The sequence below is a fragment of the Ixodes scapularis genome, unplaced genomic scaffold (assembly GCF_016920785.2).
Source record: "Ixodes scapularis isolate PalLabHiFi unplaced genomic scaffold, ASM1692078v2 PGA_scaffold13__105_contigs__length_92229423, whole genome shotgun sequence".
In the NCBI taxonomy this organism is placed as follows: Eukaryota; Metazoa; Arthropoda; class Arachnida; order Ixodida; family Ixodidae; genus Ixodes; species Ixodes scapularis.
In genome coordinates this window covers 5,276,537-5,298,254 of record NW_024609839.1, presented here as the reverse complement: position 1 = coordinate 5,298,254, position 21,718 = coordinate 5,276,537, and the positions used below count along the sequence as shown (strand labels likewise).

General features: G+C 44.5%; 1 protein-coding gene across 1 annotated transcript; it reads left to right on the top strand.

Moving 5' to 3' along the window:
• Positions 1 to 402: 402 nt before the first annotated feature.
• LOC120836044 (cysteine-rich hydrophobic domain-containing protein 2-like) lies at positions 403 to 21,379 on the top strand. The gene is made up of 6 exons (XM_040211847.3): positions 403 to 570; positions 3,437 to 3,491; positions 6,944 to 7,099; positions 14,554 to 14,610; positions 18,867 to 18,926; positions 21,118 to 21,379. Exons 1-6 carry the CDS (start codon positions 452 to 454, stop codon positions 21,166 to 21,168), a joined length of 498 nt encoding a protein of 165 aa, XP_040067781.1. The 5' UTR covers positions 403 to 451; the 3' UTR covers positions 21,169 to 21,379.
• The last annotated feature ends 339 nt before the right edge of the window (positions 21,380 to 21,718 follow it).

Sequence of the window (21,718 nt, the reverse complement as noted above, 5' to 3'; positions counted from 1 at the left end):
TGCATTATTACTACTTTTATCATTTTCAGCCATGCCGAGCGTTCTGGCATTTGTTTAATCTTGAAATAAGTAAAAGAACGCACTCAAACAAATCCCGTGACAGAAACATTTATAGATGTAGAAAACAATCTTACTTTTAATTAGACGGCTTCTCGCGCCATCTGCCAATATTATTATTATATTTAAACATGTTTTTTAGTGCTGTCACCAGTGAGAGAAGCAAGAAGCTATCATAGAGGAACAGGGGAGAGCGAAACAGAGACTGGCAGAGATCTTCACAACAGCTGAACGAACGCTAAGCGCTTTTGTTATGGCTCGTGCGGTGCCATGACTCGCTTGAAGTCGCATTAGGTCGTACCACGCTTAGTTCTCGCGCACAGACGGAACAAGGAGAGCGACGAGTGCGTGCCCGTGACCCTGAAGCCGGATGGCGGCGTCGCCATAGTCAAACATGGCAGATCTCGACGCGATCTACGAAGAGGACGACGAAGACCTGAGGGCCAACGAAGATTCGTTGGTGAGCCTCGTACCCGAACCGATGGTCATACGAGGCGCCAGAAACATGACAGTGTAAGTAACGGTCTATCTCCTCCGGACGAGCTAGCGCATACTCCATGTGCCTCAACGTCACGCGCTGCAAGAGTTCTTCACCCCCCACCGTGCATGCGTGCGCTCGCGCGAGCACTTCTATGGTCTATTTTTAAACCATGCTTCGGTGCTTGCTTACGAAAGAAGGAAAAGACCTCCGCGGTATGACCGACAGCGTCTCTGAACGTCAGGTCGCTTTGAAAATAAATAGCGACACAAACAACGTTGGGTTTTTATCCCCTCCAAACGCACAGAGGCAGGTGGCGAGAGCTGCCAGCGACGCGCTTTTTGTTTGTTTGTGCATTTTTCGTGGTAGTTACGGCAAACAAAGGGAACGATATCGCCCAGTGTGTTTTGTTGGCGTGCCGCAACTTTTTCCAGATAGTAACGGCGTGCGTGTGTGGGGAAATGGAGGGGAGGTCTTTTTCCAGCATCGATTCAGCCTCACCCACGTGTTTCTTGTGGTGTCGCGCCCTCCCTCTTCACGTGTCGCACACGTCACGACCATTAAACAGCTCGTCGACCCGGAATTTTGTTTTCATTATCGATCGGCTGATCTGCGAAGTCCGATCCTCAAAGGTAAACCCGGCTTTTTAGCTCTCATAAGGAAAATACGCTTCGCAGAAGGCTGAAACTCCGTGAGATTCTGACCCTTGCGGTAGAGATAAAATGCGAAGGTTTGAGCGCATAATGTTGCCATACTACAGAAAAAAAAAAGTCTATGGGCCGACGTTTACCTGAGCCAAATGTTCACCAAATTAAAATGTGAGACTGTCAGTGCTTGCAGCAATATGTCAGTGAAGAAACTTGTCAGCATGAAAGAAGACAGTATTGTCTTTCTAAGTGGCCAGGGGGGCTATGTTCAACAAATGTTTCGTTGCTCCTAAAACAAAACGGAAGTGACTGAACTGGCATCATGGCGTCTGATTGGTTAGAGGCTCAAATGACGAAAGAGGGAACTTTAGTCATTTGAGCCTCTAACCAATCAGACGCCATGTTTTCAGCTCCGTAACTTCCGTTTCTTTTTAGGAGAAACGAAATATTTGTCGCACATAGCCCACCAGTTTCTTTCACTGAAATAAAGGCTAGAGGTACCTACAATCTCAAATTACTCCTCGATGAATATTAGGCTCAAGTAGATATCGGCTCATTGAGAAGTATTTTTATTTTGGTGTGTCTTTTGATTCAGATAACGTCATGCGCTCACACTTTCACATTTTATCACCACCGCTAGCATCAGATTCTCACTACGGTTCAGCTTTCTGCGATGCATAATTTATTTGTAAAAGCCGTCTTTGCTTTTCTCGATTCGACCACGATTTCCCCCTTTCCCGTTCACTCCTCCATACTGGCGAAAAATCTCCTGCCCGCGAGTGTGCGTGCGATTTGTATTTGTATGACAGTGTTGTCCTCACCTAGCATATTGTATCACCAGATATGAACACAGTTGTTGCAGTCTGACAAGATGAGAATGATGGCTTCCTACTTTCGATAGCGCTTCGGCGTCTTGTAAGCCTGAAATGCGCAGCCCCAGCACTGTGCATGCTGGAGCAGGGGATTTTGAAACAGACGCACTGTCGTTCTTGTCTTTATAGTTTGGACTGTTGCCTTTGTGTGGCTCTCATGAGCCAATAAAGATTTTTATTAATACTTCTCTTTTAGATGCTATGCATTGGTTCATTACCACTAAGTCCCTTTAGTCGACTGTTCTTGAGTGGTGTGACATGGAGGCACTACTCGGAATTGTCAGGGACATTGTCAAAAATCGAGCCCAGTCAGGGAAAATAAGCCGGAAACGCCAACCAGTGCCCTGAGCAAAGACTTGCGGACTTGGTGGAAGAAAAATGGGCAATAACTTCTGCTTAGAGCACAGCGCAGGCGCTGCTCACCCGATGTAGAGTGTGCTACCCGATGCAAAGGGAACAGCCGACAAATCCAGTCCAAGCATTGGATTGGATTGAGGGCGCGACACAAGACTAGACCCAGCTAGGGCTACTAGAGTTACTAACAAATGGGGAAAGCCGCACACCCCATCCCAAGCTTTACAACGAAAGTATCCGAAAGTGTGCATCTGGTGGCCATGCTGCCATTCGGTTATTGACGTGTGTAGTTGAGGGTTGTGTTCTCATCGTGTCTCCGAAAGTGGCCTCTTTACTGACGATGCTGGCAGCAAGAAAGTGCTCATTTAATCCGTACTGGACGAACCCAAATATTTCGGAATATGCAAGTTGATTTAAGCCCGTGCAAAGTTATTCTCACAGTGCTCAGTGCTCAATGCCTTGGGTTGTAATGGGCTTATATATTTAACCGCCTCTACAGTGGTTAGAAAATTTCACCTGAAATTGTCAGGGAAGTTCAAAATACTAATTTGGTAGACACCCAGATCCACATAATAAGCTTCTTCATTGACTCTACTCCCGGAGTAACAGGCTGCCGTGGTACGGGACAAAGCAAAACACACTGCAGCAGTGACCAGTTGTACCTTCTGTTTAAAAAAAAAGTCACCATTGAGCTGACAACTTCTAAGTGTCCCTATGTATGTTTTCCAGTGTTGATCGTTCCCCCGTATCGTTGTGCTTTTCAAACCCTTGATGCAAACCACGGTATCTTTTAAATGCGAAGCCGTGCCGCGCTCAAATATTTATATGATTTACAATATATTTGTATACCCAAGCGGGGAGGGGTGTACACAATTCCTTTGACTGGTCCCTTGTCATGTTACAACAATCACATCTTCATTATCTTCAACGCGTTATGCGGTCCACGCGTGGGACCGTTCCCAGTGTCCAATGGATATCTTTGGAAAGGAGGCAGTTTGTTTAGAAATGTGGCTTTCTTGTGCTTTCAGGTTTGGCCTGAGCAATAAATTCGACACGGAATTCCCGCCAACGCTATCTGCTAAGGTACATACCCTCTTCGAAATCCGCACCCAATCACTGACAACCCTTAATCGCGGTGGTTATCTTAAGAGACGCACTTTTAGAGATATGCTAGTCTTAAGAAAAAAAAGGTTGAGATTTAAACACAAATCTGGCTGTGATATGGTGACGCACAATGTGGGGCCATGAAATTTTGCCGGCTCAATTGTCGTAAAATTGCTTTTTCTCGCTAACATACTTTGGTCCATTTATGGCCAAACCAACTTGATTATAGGCTGTGATACATGTTGCTGGCTTGCAGAAGCTCCTGTGTGCAAACAATCATTCTTTATTGTCTATGAATGCAACCTTGAGCGAGGCTTGCACCAGTTTTTTCATAACTTTAGTTTTAATTAATAATAACTGCCTATTATCACTGAGAGATAACTGTTCCTGTCTAGGAAAACAATCTTTAACAGGACCAGTGAGACTGTTCAGTGCGTTTGGCGCTAGTCTTTTACCGGCGTCCCCACTAACCCTATTTGAGTTGACCGTTGATCTCAATAGGTGCAGGCTGCGTAGGTGCAACTTCAGACACAGCTGGCAGCTCAACTCTCGCCTTTTTCACTGTTTTGTTTTTCATTTAATGCTGTAGGTACTTTCCCAAAGACATTGAAGAAGCATTCTGCCGCATTTAAAGCAAAAAGGAAACTGGTGACTATTTTTGTTGGGTACGTGCACGACTAAACAAATGTGGCTGGTATGTTTGTTTTGTCTTACGACGAGTTTTGCTGGCGCCGCCTGCTCGGCAGTGTCAGTCGACAAAGCTGTCGAAAATCATTGACAACAGAAGGTGGCCGAAAGGCACGCATATTTGACGCGCACAAATGATGTGATACCAATCTACACGGCACGACTCTGACATCAAACTTAGAAAGCGTCAACATTCAAACAATATATTGCGCATACCACACGGTACACCATTATTCGAAAAGGATTTATCTGAGAAAGATAAAAAAAAAGTGAAAGCCGTTTACAAATCCCTGTAACGCCGAATTAGAGCGCAGCTCTTGAGGAGGAGGAGGGAGGGTACTGGGGGGGGTCACGTGACCTTGGGGGGTCACGTGACCTTGGGGGTCACGTGACGATGCCGATGATGTCATCAGTGACGTCACTGATGACATCATCAGTGACGATGACGATGCGGACTCCGATGACGTCATCAGCGATGATGACGATGACGATGCGGATGTCAGTGACGTCATCAGTGACGTCACTGATGACGTCATTCGTGATGATGACGATGACAATGCGGATGCCGGTGACGTCATCAGTGACGTCACTGATGACGTCATCAGTGATGATGACGATGACGATACGGATGCCGGTGAGGTCATCAGTGACGTCACTGATGACGTCATCGGTGATGATGACGATGCGGATGCCGGTGACGTCATCAGTGACGATGACGTCATCGGGGAGGTCACGTGACCTCGGGGGGGGGGGGTGTGTCACGTGCCTTGGGGGGCACGTGACCTCGTGGGTCACGTGACTTTGGGTGTCACGTGACCTTGGGGGTCACGTGACCTCTGGGGGTCACGTGACCTTGGGATGACCTTGGTGGTCGCGTGACCTTGGGGTGACCTTGGTTACGCCGCCGCCGACGCCGACGCCGCTCAAGCCGGGAACGGGCCCCTAAGAGCTGCGCTCTAATAACGCGGCACAGCAGTGTCGACGACAGTCGCGCCTCTACAGTCGGCCGTAATCCAAAAGGACCTGGTTTTGGGGAAAGCTTCCTTTTTTTCACAATACCAGCACCAAGCAGAGAGACAACTGTTCTCTCCAGTCCCCAAGATAAACCTCTACGCAGATTATCTCTGGGACTTGAAAGAACAGTTGTCCTTGTTTGAAGAATTGTGTCGTGGGCCGTTCGATGTTCTTTCCTTGCTTTGTTTCTTGTGAATGTCTAGCAGAACCGCTGAAATGGTGTGCACTTACCAGCTTCATTTTAACGGGGGAAGACAACAGAGAAAGGGCACGGAGCATGCTCAAGGAAAATAAAACAGAAACTTCCAAGAGAGGCTGGAAACCTTTCTATGCGAAACCGCAAAACATTAGTGGGGGATTGCACTGAGCAGGTTTCAACAATCCAGGAGAGTGGCAGAAAAACTATTAGGGCATGCGAGAACCGCACCAGACGCTTTCATCATCAGCAGCATGGTGGCGGCCTAGGAGCGTTATTTCGGAAAGGTTGTGTTTGGTCGGCCCTGGCTGGGCATGCCCGACCCGGAGGAATAACACATACTCAGTTTCGGTTGCTGTCCCGACCGGTATCCCCCTCCAGAAAAGTCGAGTGTCATGCTTTCGCCTGTAATAAATTCTCGGCCCAGTATCACGGGTGCCGCGAGTCCTGGCAGATAAAGAAATCGCTGACGCCGCTTCTTTCCATTAAACAGAGTCCGCAGCCTCACGGCTCCTGCAGCTGTTATCGCTGTACCAGAAGCTAGCTGCAAACAGGTCTTTGCATTCCTGGAGGCTTGTCTCCTATGCTTTGCAGAGAAATCATCTATAAGCGATATGGCGGCCTCAGAATCCTAAAGCATGGCAATGGGAACATGAAGCAGTGAAATCGTCATGCGCGGTTCCATGATGTTGGGCTCCGGCTAGATTCGAAGTACCGATGGAATTTGTGCCGCGGCCTCACTCCTCCCAGGGACTGTGATGACCGTCAGCGAGTCGCTGGCTGGACTGAAGCACCACCAGTGCTCGTTGGTTTTCTGTTAGTATTCTTCCTCGTCCCGTCCACGTCCAATTAAATGTAGTTTCTTGTTGTTGAAACCGGTTTGCTCCATGTTATTTCTCCGGGTCGGGCATGCAGCAAGGCAAACCGACCACTAGGTGTACACTCTATTGCAGGTTAAGAAAAGCGAGACAAGCGCTGCCTGCGAAGCCCTACATTCTTTCGATTTTAGCAGATCGAACACTGGAGAGGAGGCAGGTGAACTCACCTCCTCTTTGGCATTCACTCTGCTTAAGTAGAAAGATTGGAGGGCTTTTTGGGCAAAGCTTGTCAACCTTTTCTTAACCTGCAACAGAGTATGTACTCAAGGACACCTTGCTGTCGCTGTGCGGTCAAAGTTGTCGGCCCATGGGCGCTCGAACATCAGAGCCGCGCACGACCGCCTTTCACTTCTGAAATGCCACAGGATGCAGTCCACGAGTATAGAGGTTTGCATTAGTGAAGTGTGTAACGAGTTTTAGGAACGTGCATTAAAAATACGTTGGGCAGTATACGAGGCAAGCAAGTGGCTCTAACGGAGCAGGCGAAACAAATGGGCACTATGAGCAGATGCCGTTGCCGCACCCATACTTTTCATCCACCGTAGTGGATGGGAAGTGGCGCCATCCTCGTTTACACGTAGGGCCGAAAGTTGTTTCTCGTGCGAGGTGGCGTGCTGTGGTAGCTGTAATTTAACCAGCTGCAAAATTAAGGGCAGGTAGCTCCAGAAGAATTCAAAGCTACCATTGTGCGCATCAACAGCGTCCTGCGCAAGACTCTACCCGCGAACGTCAAGTGGCTTTTCTGCGGCTGCCTGTGTTGTTGCTGTACCCTCGGATGCTCGCTCTGGCCCGTCGCCTGCTTGAGCAAACGGGTGAGTCGTTCGTTTTCTCGAACACTGAGCTCCTTTCCCAACGTTTATCTTTTCCCGAAGTTCTCTTTGGGGGCATCTAGCCCAAGCGCTAAAAAGAAGTACAGTGGAATCTCTATTATTTGAACCCAAGGGGGACCAACACTTTCTTCGAATAATGCAAAGTTTGAACTACCGGGAGTTTCCTCCCTTATAACTCATGGGACGGGACCTGCGTGTTAGATTGAATTATCCACGAGTTTGAATATAGAGGCTTTGAATTAACGAGATTCCACTGTACTAATGAACCCTTTTCAAGTAACAAGGACAGTCTAGAAGGTTGCCTGTGAACTTCAAACGAAGTGCAGCCCAACATAGCATCCGCCCGTCAAAACGTGCTGGCATTGTATCGGTTTTTATTGATATTTATGCTGCATACTACCATTGCTCAAAAGAGAATCGCCGAAAAGGGCTAAATATGCGCAAAGACGGGTTCTGACCACGTTGGTCGTGCGAGACGTTGCCCTTCGAAAAGAACGACAGCGGGAAGCAAGGCAAGGGAGAGGGTGTATGTACAAGGTGGGGCAGTAAGGACCGCCACATTTGGCACGCCTTGCAAAATTCGAATTCCAAGCATGCATGCGAGAAATTGGGCACGGAAACATAGTTTAGCAAGAAGTTTTTTGTCTTGTTTTCAGAGCCCAACTCGGAGGATGTGAAATGTTAGAAATAAAGCGAAACCAGTGGCCGTGTATTTTTTTTTGTCCTATAAAAGCCTGTTTGTCGTCTGCACACTGGTTTACAAGTTCGCTCCCGCATGGCTCGCAATACGCAAAAACACTAAGCGCCAATAGTAGAGGCTGGCGATGTGCGAGATAATCGCGTTGATTAATACTTTTAACAATATATGATGAATAATGACCACCTGTGGAAAAGCTCAAAAACCAGTGTGCAGACAACAAACATCCGGTATATGCCATAGGAAATGCACAGCCGTCGTTTGTACTTTAATTTTGATATATTACCATCTCTGACTTAAGCTTTGAAAAAAAACACATACATCATGAGAGACTATGTTCGCGTCCCAATTGCGGGTATGCAAGAATTTGAAATTTTGCGATGCAAGCCGATGTGTTGATCCCTAAGGCTGCACCCTGTAGGAGCAGAGGCATACTGGGAAGAATTGTTCGGTGCAGTTTCACAGGAGCCCAAAACATAGGTAGATAAATGTGGCTGAACCCTTTTTCATTGGGCAACAGGTTGTGGCACCTACAGAGTGCAGATCTTCTCTATTTTTGGTGCCACTTATCAAAAATGGGAAGCAATAGTCCTTGAAGATAGCGATGCTTCTATCGCCTCTCATATTGAATGTTCTCTACAGGTCTGAGAAAAAAGGCTCTAGTGCAGGCTGCAGTTCTTTGTTTTTCATCTCTTTTTCTTTGTTCAGTCAATTTGGAACAACGTAGGAACACTAAAACAGCACATACGTGTCACCATCTTTGAGTCTCGCAACACAGTCCTCAAAATCCTGCACGACTTCACCAGGAAAAATAAGGTCTATTGTGCTTCGATCCCCACCATGTCGAATCTCGGGAGATACAGTGAAATACAACTCAAACAAATTTCAATGCACCTCAAAGAATAGTTTACATCGGTGAAAGTTCACTTCATTAAATGCTTTATGCACAGTGTGGCTTTGCTGGGGAATTTGAGTTTGTTCATCTGAATAGTTTTTTCAATTCAAGTTTCTTCAAGTGGTATTTCACTGTACGCTTTGTTTCTCCATGAGTGCAAGCAACGTAGAAGCTGCTATAGACCGGAGGTCAGGTTTATGAAACAATCTGACGAACGCTGGATCCGAAGATATCCGAAAAAAGCTACAACGGCAGCAATTTCGCCATTCAAGCAGCTGCCAAGCGCTAGTTCGGCACACTAAGCCTAGCAAGGCAGTCCTAGGCTGTGTTGTTCCGACTGTCCCTGGCCTGCTGAATAGAATGTGCTCGCGCGACCCCTGTCGACCCTTCCCGTATAAATAGTTTAATTTCTGACCTCGATTTTCAGCTCAGAAGTCAGTCTCTTCCCCTTGTCATTGCCTTGTTTTCAGAGGCAGCGACGGCAAACGCTCTTGTTGAAAAAGGAAACTTTCGTTGATTCTACAGAATGTAGAGAGATTCATTTATTTATTCATTCATTCATTTGTTTATTTTTTGTGCTCATGAAACGCTTGAAGCCTTGATAATGATGCACAATTAACATTTAGCAAAAAAAGAATAATTCTACAAATTGACTAAAAAAAACTTGAACGCTACAAAGATGGTTATAGATTCGCAAGAGAAAACTTGAACGCTGCAAAAGATGGGTTAAAATGTCAATGCAAGAATCATTGAAAGTATTATACAAGGTCTGAATACGTGTCATGGGGCAGGTTCGGAAAAATTCATTAACATAAAATGGAAGAGAAATTCGCAAAAATCTTCTCAGGACATGAATATTTATCGATAAAGTTAGGTCAGGGCAATCATTGACTCCGTGAAGGCATTTGAACAAACATATGAGATCTCTGTTGCGTCGTCTGGCACTCAAAGTAGAACAATTGTATCGCTCTAAAAGTCTTCTATATTCAAAGTAAACAATGTAAACAACATAGTGGTCGTACAAAATTCGAAAAAACTTTTCTGGACATTTTCAATCGACTCTTGGTGCGTACGCCCAATAGAATTTCACACAACTGACGAAAACTCTAGCTTAGACCTAATTAATGAAAAGTATAACTGCATAATGCAGGCCTACATGAAAAACTCGCGTGTAATTCTGAATATGACACCTAACGTACGAAAATACGCGTTGACAATGTTATTGACATATGTATTAAATGACAGAGAAGAGTCTATATAAACTCCAATATCACGAGTGCAATCCACCCTTTGCAATGGGGCATTGGCGAGTTGGTAAGAAAAATGAAAGGCCTTAGCTTCTTAGCAAATGACATAACAACAGTCTTATTGGGATTAAGTGTCACCCTGTTGAGACTACACCAATCGCTCACTGATTTTACATCATCCATTAGTTTCACACAGTCCTCTACAGATACTATCTGCCTAAATAACTTGATGTCATCGGCGTATTGCAGGATTTCTGAATGTAGAACACGTGTACGAAGGTCGTTTATGAAAACAATAAAAAGCATTGGTTCAAGAATGTACCCCAGGGGAACACCAGACAGGGTGACAAAAGGCCGGGAGAGATGACCGAGAATACGTACAAAGTTCTATCTATCGGAGAAATAATTGTGAAGCAATGTGCATAGTGTAGTACTCATACCGTACGATATCACCTTTTGTGAAAGTAACGAGTGGTCAACCAAATCAAATGCCTTGGACATGTCAAAATATACACTGTCAACCTGACCCTGCTGACACACGATAGGCGAAACGAAATTAAGAAAAGACACCAAGTTTGATTATACTGATCTTCCGCGCACAAAACCGTGTTGTGAGGGCAGGATTTTATGTTTAAAAAAGCTCGAAATATGTCCCGAAAGTACTGTTTTGTAAACCTTTGCAAATGGACATAATAATGAAATGTGTCTATACTTTGTTAGGTCATCTGTTCTTCCTTTCTTATGCATCGGCACCGTTATCGCGTTTTTCCAAATCGAAGAATAAGTGCAAGTCGATAAAGAAAAGTTAAAAATATGCGTTAGAATGGGTGTGAAAATGGAAGAACATCCTTTGACAATAAAACTCGGGATACCGTCAAATGCGACCGATAACTTAGGTTTTAGTTTTGGATTGCAAGTTTAATGTCAGCAATTTCAAATAATGGGACTGATAGGCAATCGCTACCACTGTCACCAACGTCAGGCGCAGATAAACCATTCCGGCTGCAAGAATATACAGAGGCAAAATAGCTCGCAAAAACGTTCGCTACTTCTTCGGGTTCACTTATCGGAATTCCAGATGAGTCAGCGATGTTTGTTGTCGATGCAGTTGTGGCTGTACGGTTCTTGACGTGCCTCCAGAACTGCAATGGGTCACGATATAAACGGCGCTCTGCAGACTCATGGTGCACTCTCTTATCGCGCTGCAACAACGACTTTGCCTGCGCACGTGATTCGGAAAACTTGGCGTACCAAAACGCTGAGTCAGAAGCCTTATATTTCATATGATAATGCAATTTGGATCTTAAGGCTGATCGCAGCTCGAAAGAATACCAGTGAGGATACCGAGTTGTTTGGAGACGTTTCTTAGGAACGAAGCGCTCAAGTGCAGATACGATATGTTTAGTAAACGCTGCTACCGCACAGTTTACATCAGTCATGTTGTATATGTGTGCCCAGTTTACGTTATCCAAATATTGAAAGAGACCAAAGATCGCCTCTTGAAAAGGAGAACGAGACAGGATTTGTTTTTTGCTTCACGTTCCCCACAAAAAGCTTAAGGGAGACAAGGAATGGGACGTGCAAAACTTCGGGTGATACCAATGGGTTAAGGACACACACTAGGCTGTCGATGGCAAAGTTAGATAGAGCAAGATCTAGGATTTTTCCTGCATGGTTTTTAAGACTATTCCATTGGTTCAGTCCCTGAAAGTTAATAAAAGACAAAATGATATTTGCCTTTGGTGAGGCATTACGAGTGGGCAGAGCTGAGTGTTCTGGGCTCCAATTTATATCAGGAATGTTGAAATCACCAAGTATGAGTATACTGTGTCGGTCTACATCTAACTTATCTCCGACTGTATCTAACTGATCAGAAAGCATAGATGCATTAAATTTAGGAGGAAAATAAAATGTGCCGATTAGAAGGCTAGTCTTATCACGGAGAGTTATTTCAATCCAAACGGATTCGCAGTCTGACTCAAAATCGAACCTGCGAACCGCATGCAAGTGATTTTTAACTGCAATGAGGACTCCGCCACCGAAGTTTACAGTCAAATTTTCATAATCTCTGTCCCGCCAGAAGACTGTGTATTCGGGGGGAAAGTAATCATTTGTTGCGAAGGAGCTGTTCAACCAAATTTCAGTTAGTGAAATAATATCGAAATCACTTAGAACGACGTTGTTAAAAATATATTAGCTTTTGCGCGCAACCCGCGTACATTTTGGTAAAAGAGTGAACAATTTATGCTGCGATCTAATTCGTCGTAATTGTGTCACGATCATCATTACCCCGTACCGCTCCAAAAAAATGGTCTGAAAAGAGAGCCCATTGGCCAGACGTCCGCCACATTAATTTTGTTGAAGTCTTCCTCATTCACAGGTATGTGGAAAGAAGAGTAGCTATCATGCTTTGTTTTCAACTGGATGCCGGTAAAAGGTTTCCCTTCCAGAAGGGCAGTAAGAGCTGCTCCTACATCATCGCACGAAGTGTCTGGACTAAGGCGGGAAACAAAAAGTGCCTCGAGCCTCGGTCGTCTAGGGACTGACGACAGCTTACTGCTTGCACAAGTTCCAGAAGAAGGCTTGACGTGTTTCTTCCGTTGGACGGGCGTAAATCCATCAGCGTCTTTCAGTGCTACCTCGTCCGTCACCTGGACTGGCAGTGCGGAGGAGACCACAGTAACGGCAGGTTTCGACGAAGACTTGTGTGCGGTAGAACGACTACTTCCAGGCGTCGCCTTGCCGCCGTCCGTCCGAGAGTCTTGGCCAAGGGCCGCAAAGGCCCGCAAAAATCACTTTCTCAATGTATCGCCTCATGTTCACCACTTGTGCTAACTTGATCACTACACCTGAAAAACCTCTTCCTTTTTCTTTCCTTTTTTCTTTTCAAAAATATGTTGTTTGGTGGAAAGCCCTTTCCGATTCCTTTGTCACCAAAACTAACCCCAAATGTTTTTAGACTCTTATTTCTTTTATTTAGAAATGTTCTGATTTCTCTTCTATCATTTCTTGTTTAAAATAGTGGTGGCTGTGTGACTTGCTTTAGTTATTTATTCTTTTTTTTTGCTTCGATTCTTTTGGTTGTTTCTAGTTAGTTTTTTCTCGTAAGGTGTGTGCCTTTTCTTTTATGTAATCCAGTTGAGAAGACCTTTAAAGGGCCACCGAAAAAAAAAAGTTTTTTTGAACAGTTTGGTTGGGACACGCGTCTCAAAAAATAAATTTTACGCGAAAAAATACATTTTTGGAGCAGTTTTGAAGGCTCGAGATTTATTTAAACTTCTGCGTGGAATGTCCATGACGTCACAGAATGGTCATACACTCTCGCCACCTCAACGTGAGGGCCAAGCCGATCCACCTCTCCTCCGTGCACCCGAAATGCCGAGAGAGAAAACAAGTAAAAAGGAGGTTACTACCGACTAAATCGCGTCTCACGCCGTCAATATTGCTCTAAAACTTATTTTGGTTTTGCGCAAAGTTAGTTTTTTGACACGCGTGTTTCAACCAGACTGTTTAAAAACATTTATTTTCAGTGGATCTTTAAGGTATTTCAGTAAATAAATAAATAAATAGAAGATTGGTCCCGAGGCGCTGACCGAGATGCAGTCCAACAGCGCTGTTCCAGGGATTCGATCAAACAGGCGCATGTGCCCTTCTAGTGTATTAAATAGGTATTGACATGGCTCTTGCCGACACTTTTGTAGTTCACATGTATGTTCTTGGACGACTGCTCGCTCCTACAGCCCCGAGGCCGCGAAAAAACGCTGCAGCAATTTTTTCCCCTGTTCGCCGCTTTTGCAGACGAACAGTGCAAGCCGTCTTCTTTTAGCAACGATGGTAGTTGTGTTGACTTCGTAGTGATTGAGTTTACAGCAGTCGACCGAGGCAGTTATTTCGGCATTCTCTCTCGATATTAGGGCCCATGTAAATCATAGCGTCGTCATTTCACTGCGCGGAAACAATCTCCAGACAAGCATTGGCGGAAAGTCCACCTGCGCTTGTTGTAATTCAGAATCCACGTGCTCCGAAGCGGGTTGAGCCCTGATAGGTTGTTTGTGTTGCCGAAAGGACTAACGCCATAGCAACAGCCACGCTCTCGCTGGCATCGGGAGCTTGCAGGGCACCAAAAGACTAGAACTTCAGTTCGTAAATATTAACTTTCGCACTTCGTACGATGTGTGCAACTTGCGAACATAGCTAAGTTGCGTAGCCTGAGAAAGTCTTCGTGAATCTGGCCACTGTAGCTTTCAAGTTTCGACTAGTGCCCGTGGCAAGAAAAATCAAGTATCCTTCGGTCGTGTTTTCCACATTGTTTGAAACAAATCTGAAAGAACTACATGCTTATCATTTTGGGAAGACTCTGAAGCCCCTGCTGTACATTTGTTTTGTTGTTTTTGTTAGCACACTAGAACAGGTGCTGACAGACGCTCGGTGTATGACCACAACTTGTACACAATTGGACGCTGCAACGTCACATTTATGATTGCATCTTGCAAATACTAAAGCGCCAATGTACACTTTTGAACGTGTATAGACGGCTACAGACCTTCGAAGACTGTGTCGGAACGGGATAGAAAACTGGAATCTATCTTATTTGCAGACGCGGCATTCGATAGAGAAAGTCCTGGACTGGGAGAGTTGTCACCTTTACCACAAGGTAAGTGTGCCTTTAACGCCATGCGGTCCTGTTTTTGTGCCCATCGCATTTCTGCAGGCAACCGTTAGAGGGCTGTCTCATTCTAAGATTGGGCTGAAGTCAAACACGAAATTACACTATTCTACTTCATTTCAACTTTAAAAAACGTTGCACCTAGTACCCTATCTTTTGAGAACAGGAATGTCTCAAAATTTGTCTGTCACAAAGAACATTTTTTTTTACTAATATTTATGCTACAATACAAACGTTTTGGTTTGCAGACGAAACCGAAACTGTACCCCTGTGGGATGATAATGATAGCGTTTGTAACCAACTAGTGTCCGCTCTGAGTTTGCTGGACCTCCGAGTTGCCTCCGAGCGAACACTATAGCCCATTTCAACTCAAGAAGTTGGGGCGAGGGGAAGGAAGGCTGGGGAGGAGCAAGCAGACGGTATGCTGGAGAGGAGAGGGGGAAACTTCCTCCTTTCTTTTGCGTTTCGTCTGCCTCCTCCTCCCCAGCCCTCGTTTCCCTCGCTCTACTTTTTTTTTTATAATAATAATAGTTTATTTACCATATACATGTATGCTATATGGTGAAAGCTGGGGAAGAAAGCTTACAAAGAGCTTGACTGGTCCCCAGCCCCCTCACAGGAACACAGCGGTGTCAAAAATTGTACAAAGCAAAGAAGTCTACCAATGCAAAACAGGAATAAGAAAACAAAGGGAAGAAAATCAAAACACTGGGCCGAAAATGCCAACTAGATATCAGCCACACACAACAATGAAGGAAATGGACTTGCAAAATACAAAAAGTTAACACGACATTATTTCAAAGAAAATATTCATGGATGTCACGTGGGGTTAAATATACTATATCAACATTGGAATGCGAGAAAGTGTTGAGCAACGGAGGCAGGGCTCTTCTAATCGTCTGAAGGCCGTAGTCAGTATACGCGATGTATCTATCTATTATCAGAGGGTCAGGGTGACGAAGGGTATGCGTTTGCGGTTTTTTTCTGACGGAAGCCAAGTCAAATAAAAATCTCTTACTCTTGGTATATTCTTGTTTATATTTCATGGCAAGTCTATATTTGTAATATTTATATATTTTCTTTATCCCCAGATTAGCAAAAACTTTCTTCAGTTGGAATGGACAATAAATAGTTTCGTACAAACCTGGCCTAGAGTACAGTTTGGTATTGACCGCATATCGAAAAATTTGTACTGCATCATCAATACAACAGGGTGATTCAAGGAGACGCCAGGCTCTCTAGATCAGCCACAAAATTCGGTTTCTTAACCTATCACGCTACGACTTTGTGCAGCGTTGCTCACAGATGGTACATTTTTTGTAAAATTTGCAAAGAGCGAACTTACTTGAGGAAAAAGTAAAGAAAGAAAAAGGCTTAGCTCCTATGGAAATGCAGCGAAGCCACCGGTCTTCAAACAACATGGCGCCGTTTCGCACGGGAGACAAGAGATGGCGCAAGCGGTCGCGACGCCAACTGCCGCCAACAAACGAGCATACGACGCTGAGAGCCGGCGTCTTTAGCAGACGAGAAACTGCAGTTTTTTTGTTGTTACCGCGCCTGTTTTTGCTTTTGCGACTGTCGCCGACAGCGGAATGCGCGCCGCTTTTGAGTCGAGAAGATTCTCTGCTAAAAACGCCGGCTCTGGGCGCCGTATGCTCGTCCGTTGCGCCATCTCTTGTGTCCAGTGCGAAACGGCGCCGTGTTGTTTGAAGACCGGTGGCTTCGCTGCATTTCCATAGGAGCTAAGACTTTTTCTTTCTTTACTTTTTTCCCAGGTAATTTCGGTCTTTGCAAATATTCAAAAAAAAAATGCACCATCTGTGGGCAACGCTGCACAAAGTCGTAGCGTGATAGGTTAAGAAACCGAATTTTGTGGCTCATTTAAAGAGCGTCTCCTTAAATCACCCTGTACAAAACAAAACAAAAAAAATTTTTATATGCATTTATTTTGAGAGATGTATTTATTTTGAGAGGTCCTGTCCTTCCAAATAAAAAACGTTTTTTTTCATAGGTTTAGTGTTTTTATTTAAGAGTGGATACTACTCAGGAAAGCAAACTTTTTAATCGTTAGTCTTTGTCGTATAAAATTTGCAGAACATATTGGTAGTTGGTAAAGAGGATGACAAGCTAAATTTTAAAAGTATAAGTATTTTTTTTAAGTTACATAAATGTACATAAAATGAACATGCACTCCCCCCCCCCCCCCCCCCCCCAGAAAAACTCGTTTCGAAAAGGAGATGATAATGGCCAGTTCTTTTGAACAAGCATGCAGTATAACATCTCTGTCACACGGCTATGTAAAGAAATGACAAAACACCATTTCTATTAAAAGTAAAAATGTGAAAATTAAAAAAATTCTTTACCTGCATTCGGTTTAAGTTATTGCAGTTTTTTTATAACAAAGGACCATGAAAATGCAAAAAGTAAGCTCATAGAAAAGTATGTTCTTTACAAAAGTTTCAGTACAGAAATTTCAGAAATTGGATCCACACATCATTTCATTATCAAATGGTAGCTTTCCTGAAACAAGATTTGATGCTGAAAAGTGAAACTGAGATAATTGTGTTTGAAAGTTCAGAAACCCACACTTCAGGTGGCACCTGCATGTCGGAAGTAATTTATTGCAGAAAAAAATACTTCAGTTAAGGGAGTGAAACTTTCTGTCAGCACCCATGAGGATACTTGAAAGCTGCTACAAGGTAGTTGGGACCAATCAAGCAACTTTAAAACCACAAGATGAACTAGTCTGTCTGCAATTGGTTCAGCGATGATAGAACGCACACATAAACAAGAGAAGCACCATGACGGTGCGCGTCTGACACTGCCTTATCGGTCACGTCAGCCCAAAGTGTCGGATGTGTCTGCACTTGAGGTGAAACAATGAATATCTTTATTATGCCGACAAGGACTGGGTAGGCACAAAAGGCTACGAGCTGTGACAGAATGACGCCGTCTTGATATCACCATGCCATGGCGTCAGGTGACGTCACAGTCCTTTGTGACACTTCTTCATGACTGCTCTTCACGACGGTTTTCTCCTAAGAGTTCGGCTGCAAAAATGCGTTCTGTAATCAAACGAACATCAAATTCCTGTTCAGCAAACAAAGGCAATAGGTAGGAGAATCTGTGTAGTACAGTGCAATCCACTTCTAACGACACCAGATATAACGATGTACTGCTTATAACGGTCAGTTTCTAGAGTTTCAAGACTAGAAACGCCCAGCTTTTAGTCCAGATACAACGATAATCAGTTATGACGAATGAATTTTGGGGTTTTTCATTATCGTTATAAGTGGATTGCACTGTAGTCAACCGAGCCACACTTTCTTCGTGCTGGCTTTACTCGATAATGGGTAGACTTCTAATAGAAAGGCTCGCGCATCTTCGACGTGCCTGCTTTGCACATCAAGCACATACAGTTAGCCACTCTGATTTAGAGAGGGAGTGCAGAAAATGTGATCTGTGCCAAGGTTCTGACCATGTGAACATCACGCTCAACATTCCGGCGGTTTCACTCCTTTTTCTAAATCAGATCTTTGCCTCGTTAATTTTGTGCAAACAATTAACCTCCAAGTTCTTGGTGAGGAAGTGAGTGTGCGGGTTTTGTTCATAAAAATGCCGACCTATTACTAGAGACACCACAGTGTGAACATTTTTCTGTCATTTTGGTTTCTTCCACCTTTTAATATTCAAAAGGGGGGGGGGGGAGGTGTCCACTACACTGCATTCGTTTCGTCATGACAGCAGGAACATCATCTGCTGACTGCTCCGATTTTCAGAAACGTAGAGAAATTTTGTGCAAACGCTTGCTCCGTTGCAGCAAGTAAGTGCTGCAGACAGTCTTGCATCCACACTATACACCTTCGGCAATCGCACAACCTGATAGCAGGTTGTAGAGTCGTCATATCATATGATGATATGATGTATTATCAGTATGTCATGTCATCATCATATCAAGGCGATTCATGCTAGAGTACAATCTCTTTATACTGAAATCCGAGTCATCACACAAGCCTCTCCCTCTTGACGGGAATTCCACCCATCGTATGACTAGAAGACCACTCTGAAGGTACGGTGAAGTTTCAGTTGCATATCTATAAAAAACCGCCCGTGAAAGTTCCACCCAAAAAAGCTTCTGCCATATTTATTTAGCCTAGGCGTAAACCCCCCATGGGGGGCACAGGACTGTTGCTCAAACTCTTGCAGATTATTCAACGGTTAACGAGCGTGTTGCTTTGTTTCAGCTCGGTCTAAATTGGAAGCTTGGAAAGAAGTGGTGCGATTCCAACAGCACGATGGAATACGTAAGTACCGTCCTATCGAAAATGGGCTCCAGTTATTGAAACTACTCTACGTCAGCTTGTTCGTGCTACAGCTACGAGGCTAGCACAGCTTGTGCAGTGCTCAGAGAAAAAGCTTATAAATAAGAAAGTGAAGACGTAGAGACACTTCTTCCGTTTCTCAGGCTTCTGTTGCGCAGGTTGGCAGCAAAGTTGGCGAGATCACTGAATGTCGCTATTGCCCGGTGCCAAACGTGGCGATGGTCAAGAAATGGCAGCTGTTGTTGCCGTTTTCTCGACCAAATGTTTCTTTAATTAACTTGTATATATTTCCAAGAGTGGCTTTTGATCCGACACAACCCTTACAGAAATGTCATATATGGCGCAGATATGTTTAATATAGGGCCGTATATGGGCATATAACTAGTCATATACGGTCATATATCGCCATATAAGGGCTGAAATCAGGGCAGATATGGTAAGGCAACACCATATATGAAAACATATAATGCCAGATAAAGTCATATATGGTGCCAGTGGCTGCTATATATAGCAGTATAGGATGCCTGATACTCCTGTATATGGCACTATATGGTGCCAGTCAACATGCAGATACAGGTAGCACTCCGCTTCGGCCGGTATCGGGACATCGGGACTACGCCGGCCCGCCAATGGTAACAGGATGGCAGCGCCTGGCCATGGGCACCGGGGAGCTACCGGCCCCGGCCGGCGTCGGGTTTCGTCTTGCTCATTGGCCAGTCCAGCCGTAGAAGTTACAATGACTGGCAGGCATCGGGTTTTTGCTGTCTTTGCTGGCTAGTCTTTCCATCGAGGTTCCAGTAACTGGCCGGCATCGGTATTTTGCTGTCTTTGATGACCGGTATTTACGGAAGTTCAGTAACTGACCGGCACCGGTATTTTGCTGTCTTTGATGGCCAGTATTTACATGGAAGTTCCGTAACTGGGCGGCATCGGTATTTTGCTTTCTTTGATGGGCAGTATTTACATGGAAGTTCAGTGACTGGCCGGCCTCGGCGCTTTGCTGTTCGCAGGCTGACGAGCCCCGGGAACTTCCGTTTACCGACCGGCATCGTTCTAATTTTTTTTTGCCTTTTTCACTGTGATTGAGATTCCGACGAGCTGCGGCGATTCATGTGTAGCGAGTGGAAATGTTTGCGTTGATCAATCCTTCGTAAATGACCGCCGACGCTGGCGTATTTGATCCCACATGGCAAGGCTGACGTGTTTTATCGCGAAAACGCGAAAGAAAAAACAATGCCGTGACCAAAATTTGCAGTCCAAGATTTGAGAATCTGACCCCTACGCCACGAAAATTAAATTTTACAACGCCGAACGACACTTTTTTAAGGAAGTTAGTTTAATTTGATGTACTATACTTAAGGTCTGGCGTTATACACACGTGTTTGGCTCTGATAAAAAATAAAAATGGTATAGCGGAGCCTCGAATGAAAAAAGAAAAAAGACGTGGCATGATTGAGCACGCGCTTTGGGCTACAAAACAATAATAAACATTACTTTCCAGAAACTAGAAAAGTAAGAGATGTGTTTACTGCTTATAACGCTAAGAGAGGCACATAAATCTCCTAAGGGATCATTTTATTTGTGATTTTAATCTAGTGTGAAAATATGCTATTTAGGGGAGGAATCGACTGTTTTATGTGGTAGTTACGATCATCTAAGAGGAATATTTTAAATGTTCACATAGCCAAAAGATATCTGTCTCTTTAATAGCTTATGTTATACGACATACCGTACCAGAGGACCGCGAATATAAAAACTTTTTTTGTTAGTAAAAAAAGCGAGAAACACCAATGCGTTGTGGATGTACATACTTCTCGTCTAACGGCAATTACATCAATCTTTTTATTACGAATGAAATGGTCTGAAGCTTACACATTCTTACTGTGTTAGCCATTACACATTCTTACTGTGTTAGCCATTGTTCAGTGTCGGCTATTGGCTTTCTTAGTAAGCCAAACTGTAGCCGACAGCCATTGCTGCAGTTTTCGTGATGAAATGTTTCTGCAATCAATGTACACAACTTTCAAAGAGTGGCTTTTCTTGCAAGACAAAATTAACAATGTAATTTTGCTTATGCTCACTGTTTGACTTGTTATCTAACCATTTTTTTTACAAACAAAAATAGTTAAGTTTGCTAATTATGACGGTCCCTTACCACTGGTTCTGAAACCAGCTGCTGCTCATTGAATTCATCCCCAAGTTGGCCATCCATCGGCCCGACTAAAGGCCGACGAGCCAGTCCCCCTTTCTCAAGTGTTGCCGCGGCGCTCGGACCAATGAGGCGGCAAGAGGGCTCTCGAGGACGACCAGAGCGCAGCGAATCTCTGTCACGGCGGAACGAAGACAGCCCCGCCCTGAGCATTTGCTGCGTCTCTTTGGAGACCGTCTTACAGACAAGAAAACGGCGCAAGGCAAGAGTTCTTAGCCGACACCACAAGACTGCTGTACCAAGTGGAGACGCAAGAGATCTGATATGTCGTTTAAAAGAAACGCGCGACCAGAGATAGGTCGCAAACAAAAAACAGAAGAGAATTGCACAGGTGCCTTTAATTTACCGTGTTTAAACGTACGTAGGACGCGCTTAGACTTAACAAACTGGAGTTTGCTGGAAGCAGCGTCAAAGACCTGTTGCTTGTTCGATGCTATCAATCCTTTTTAGATTTCAGCAGTTGCAAGCTGTCTGAGCGTAAACTCGGAAGCAGTAGGAATAAAGTTGTTAGCGGGCGCTCCGATCTAAAATACGCAAATGTTGTTGACAAGTGTGCTCGTACAAT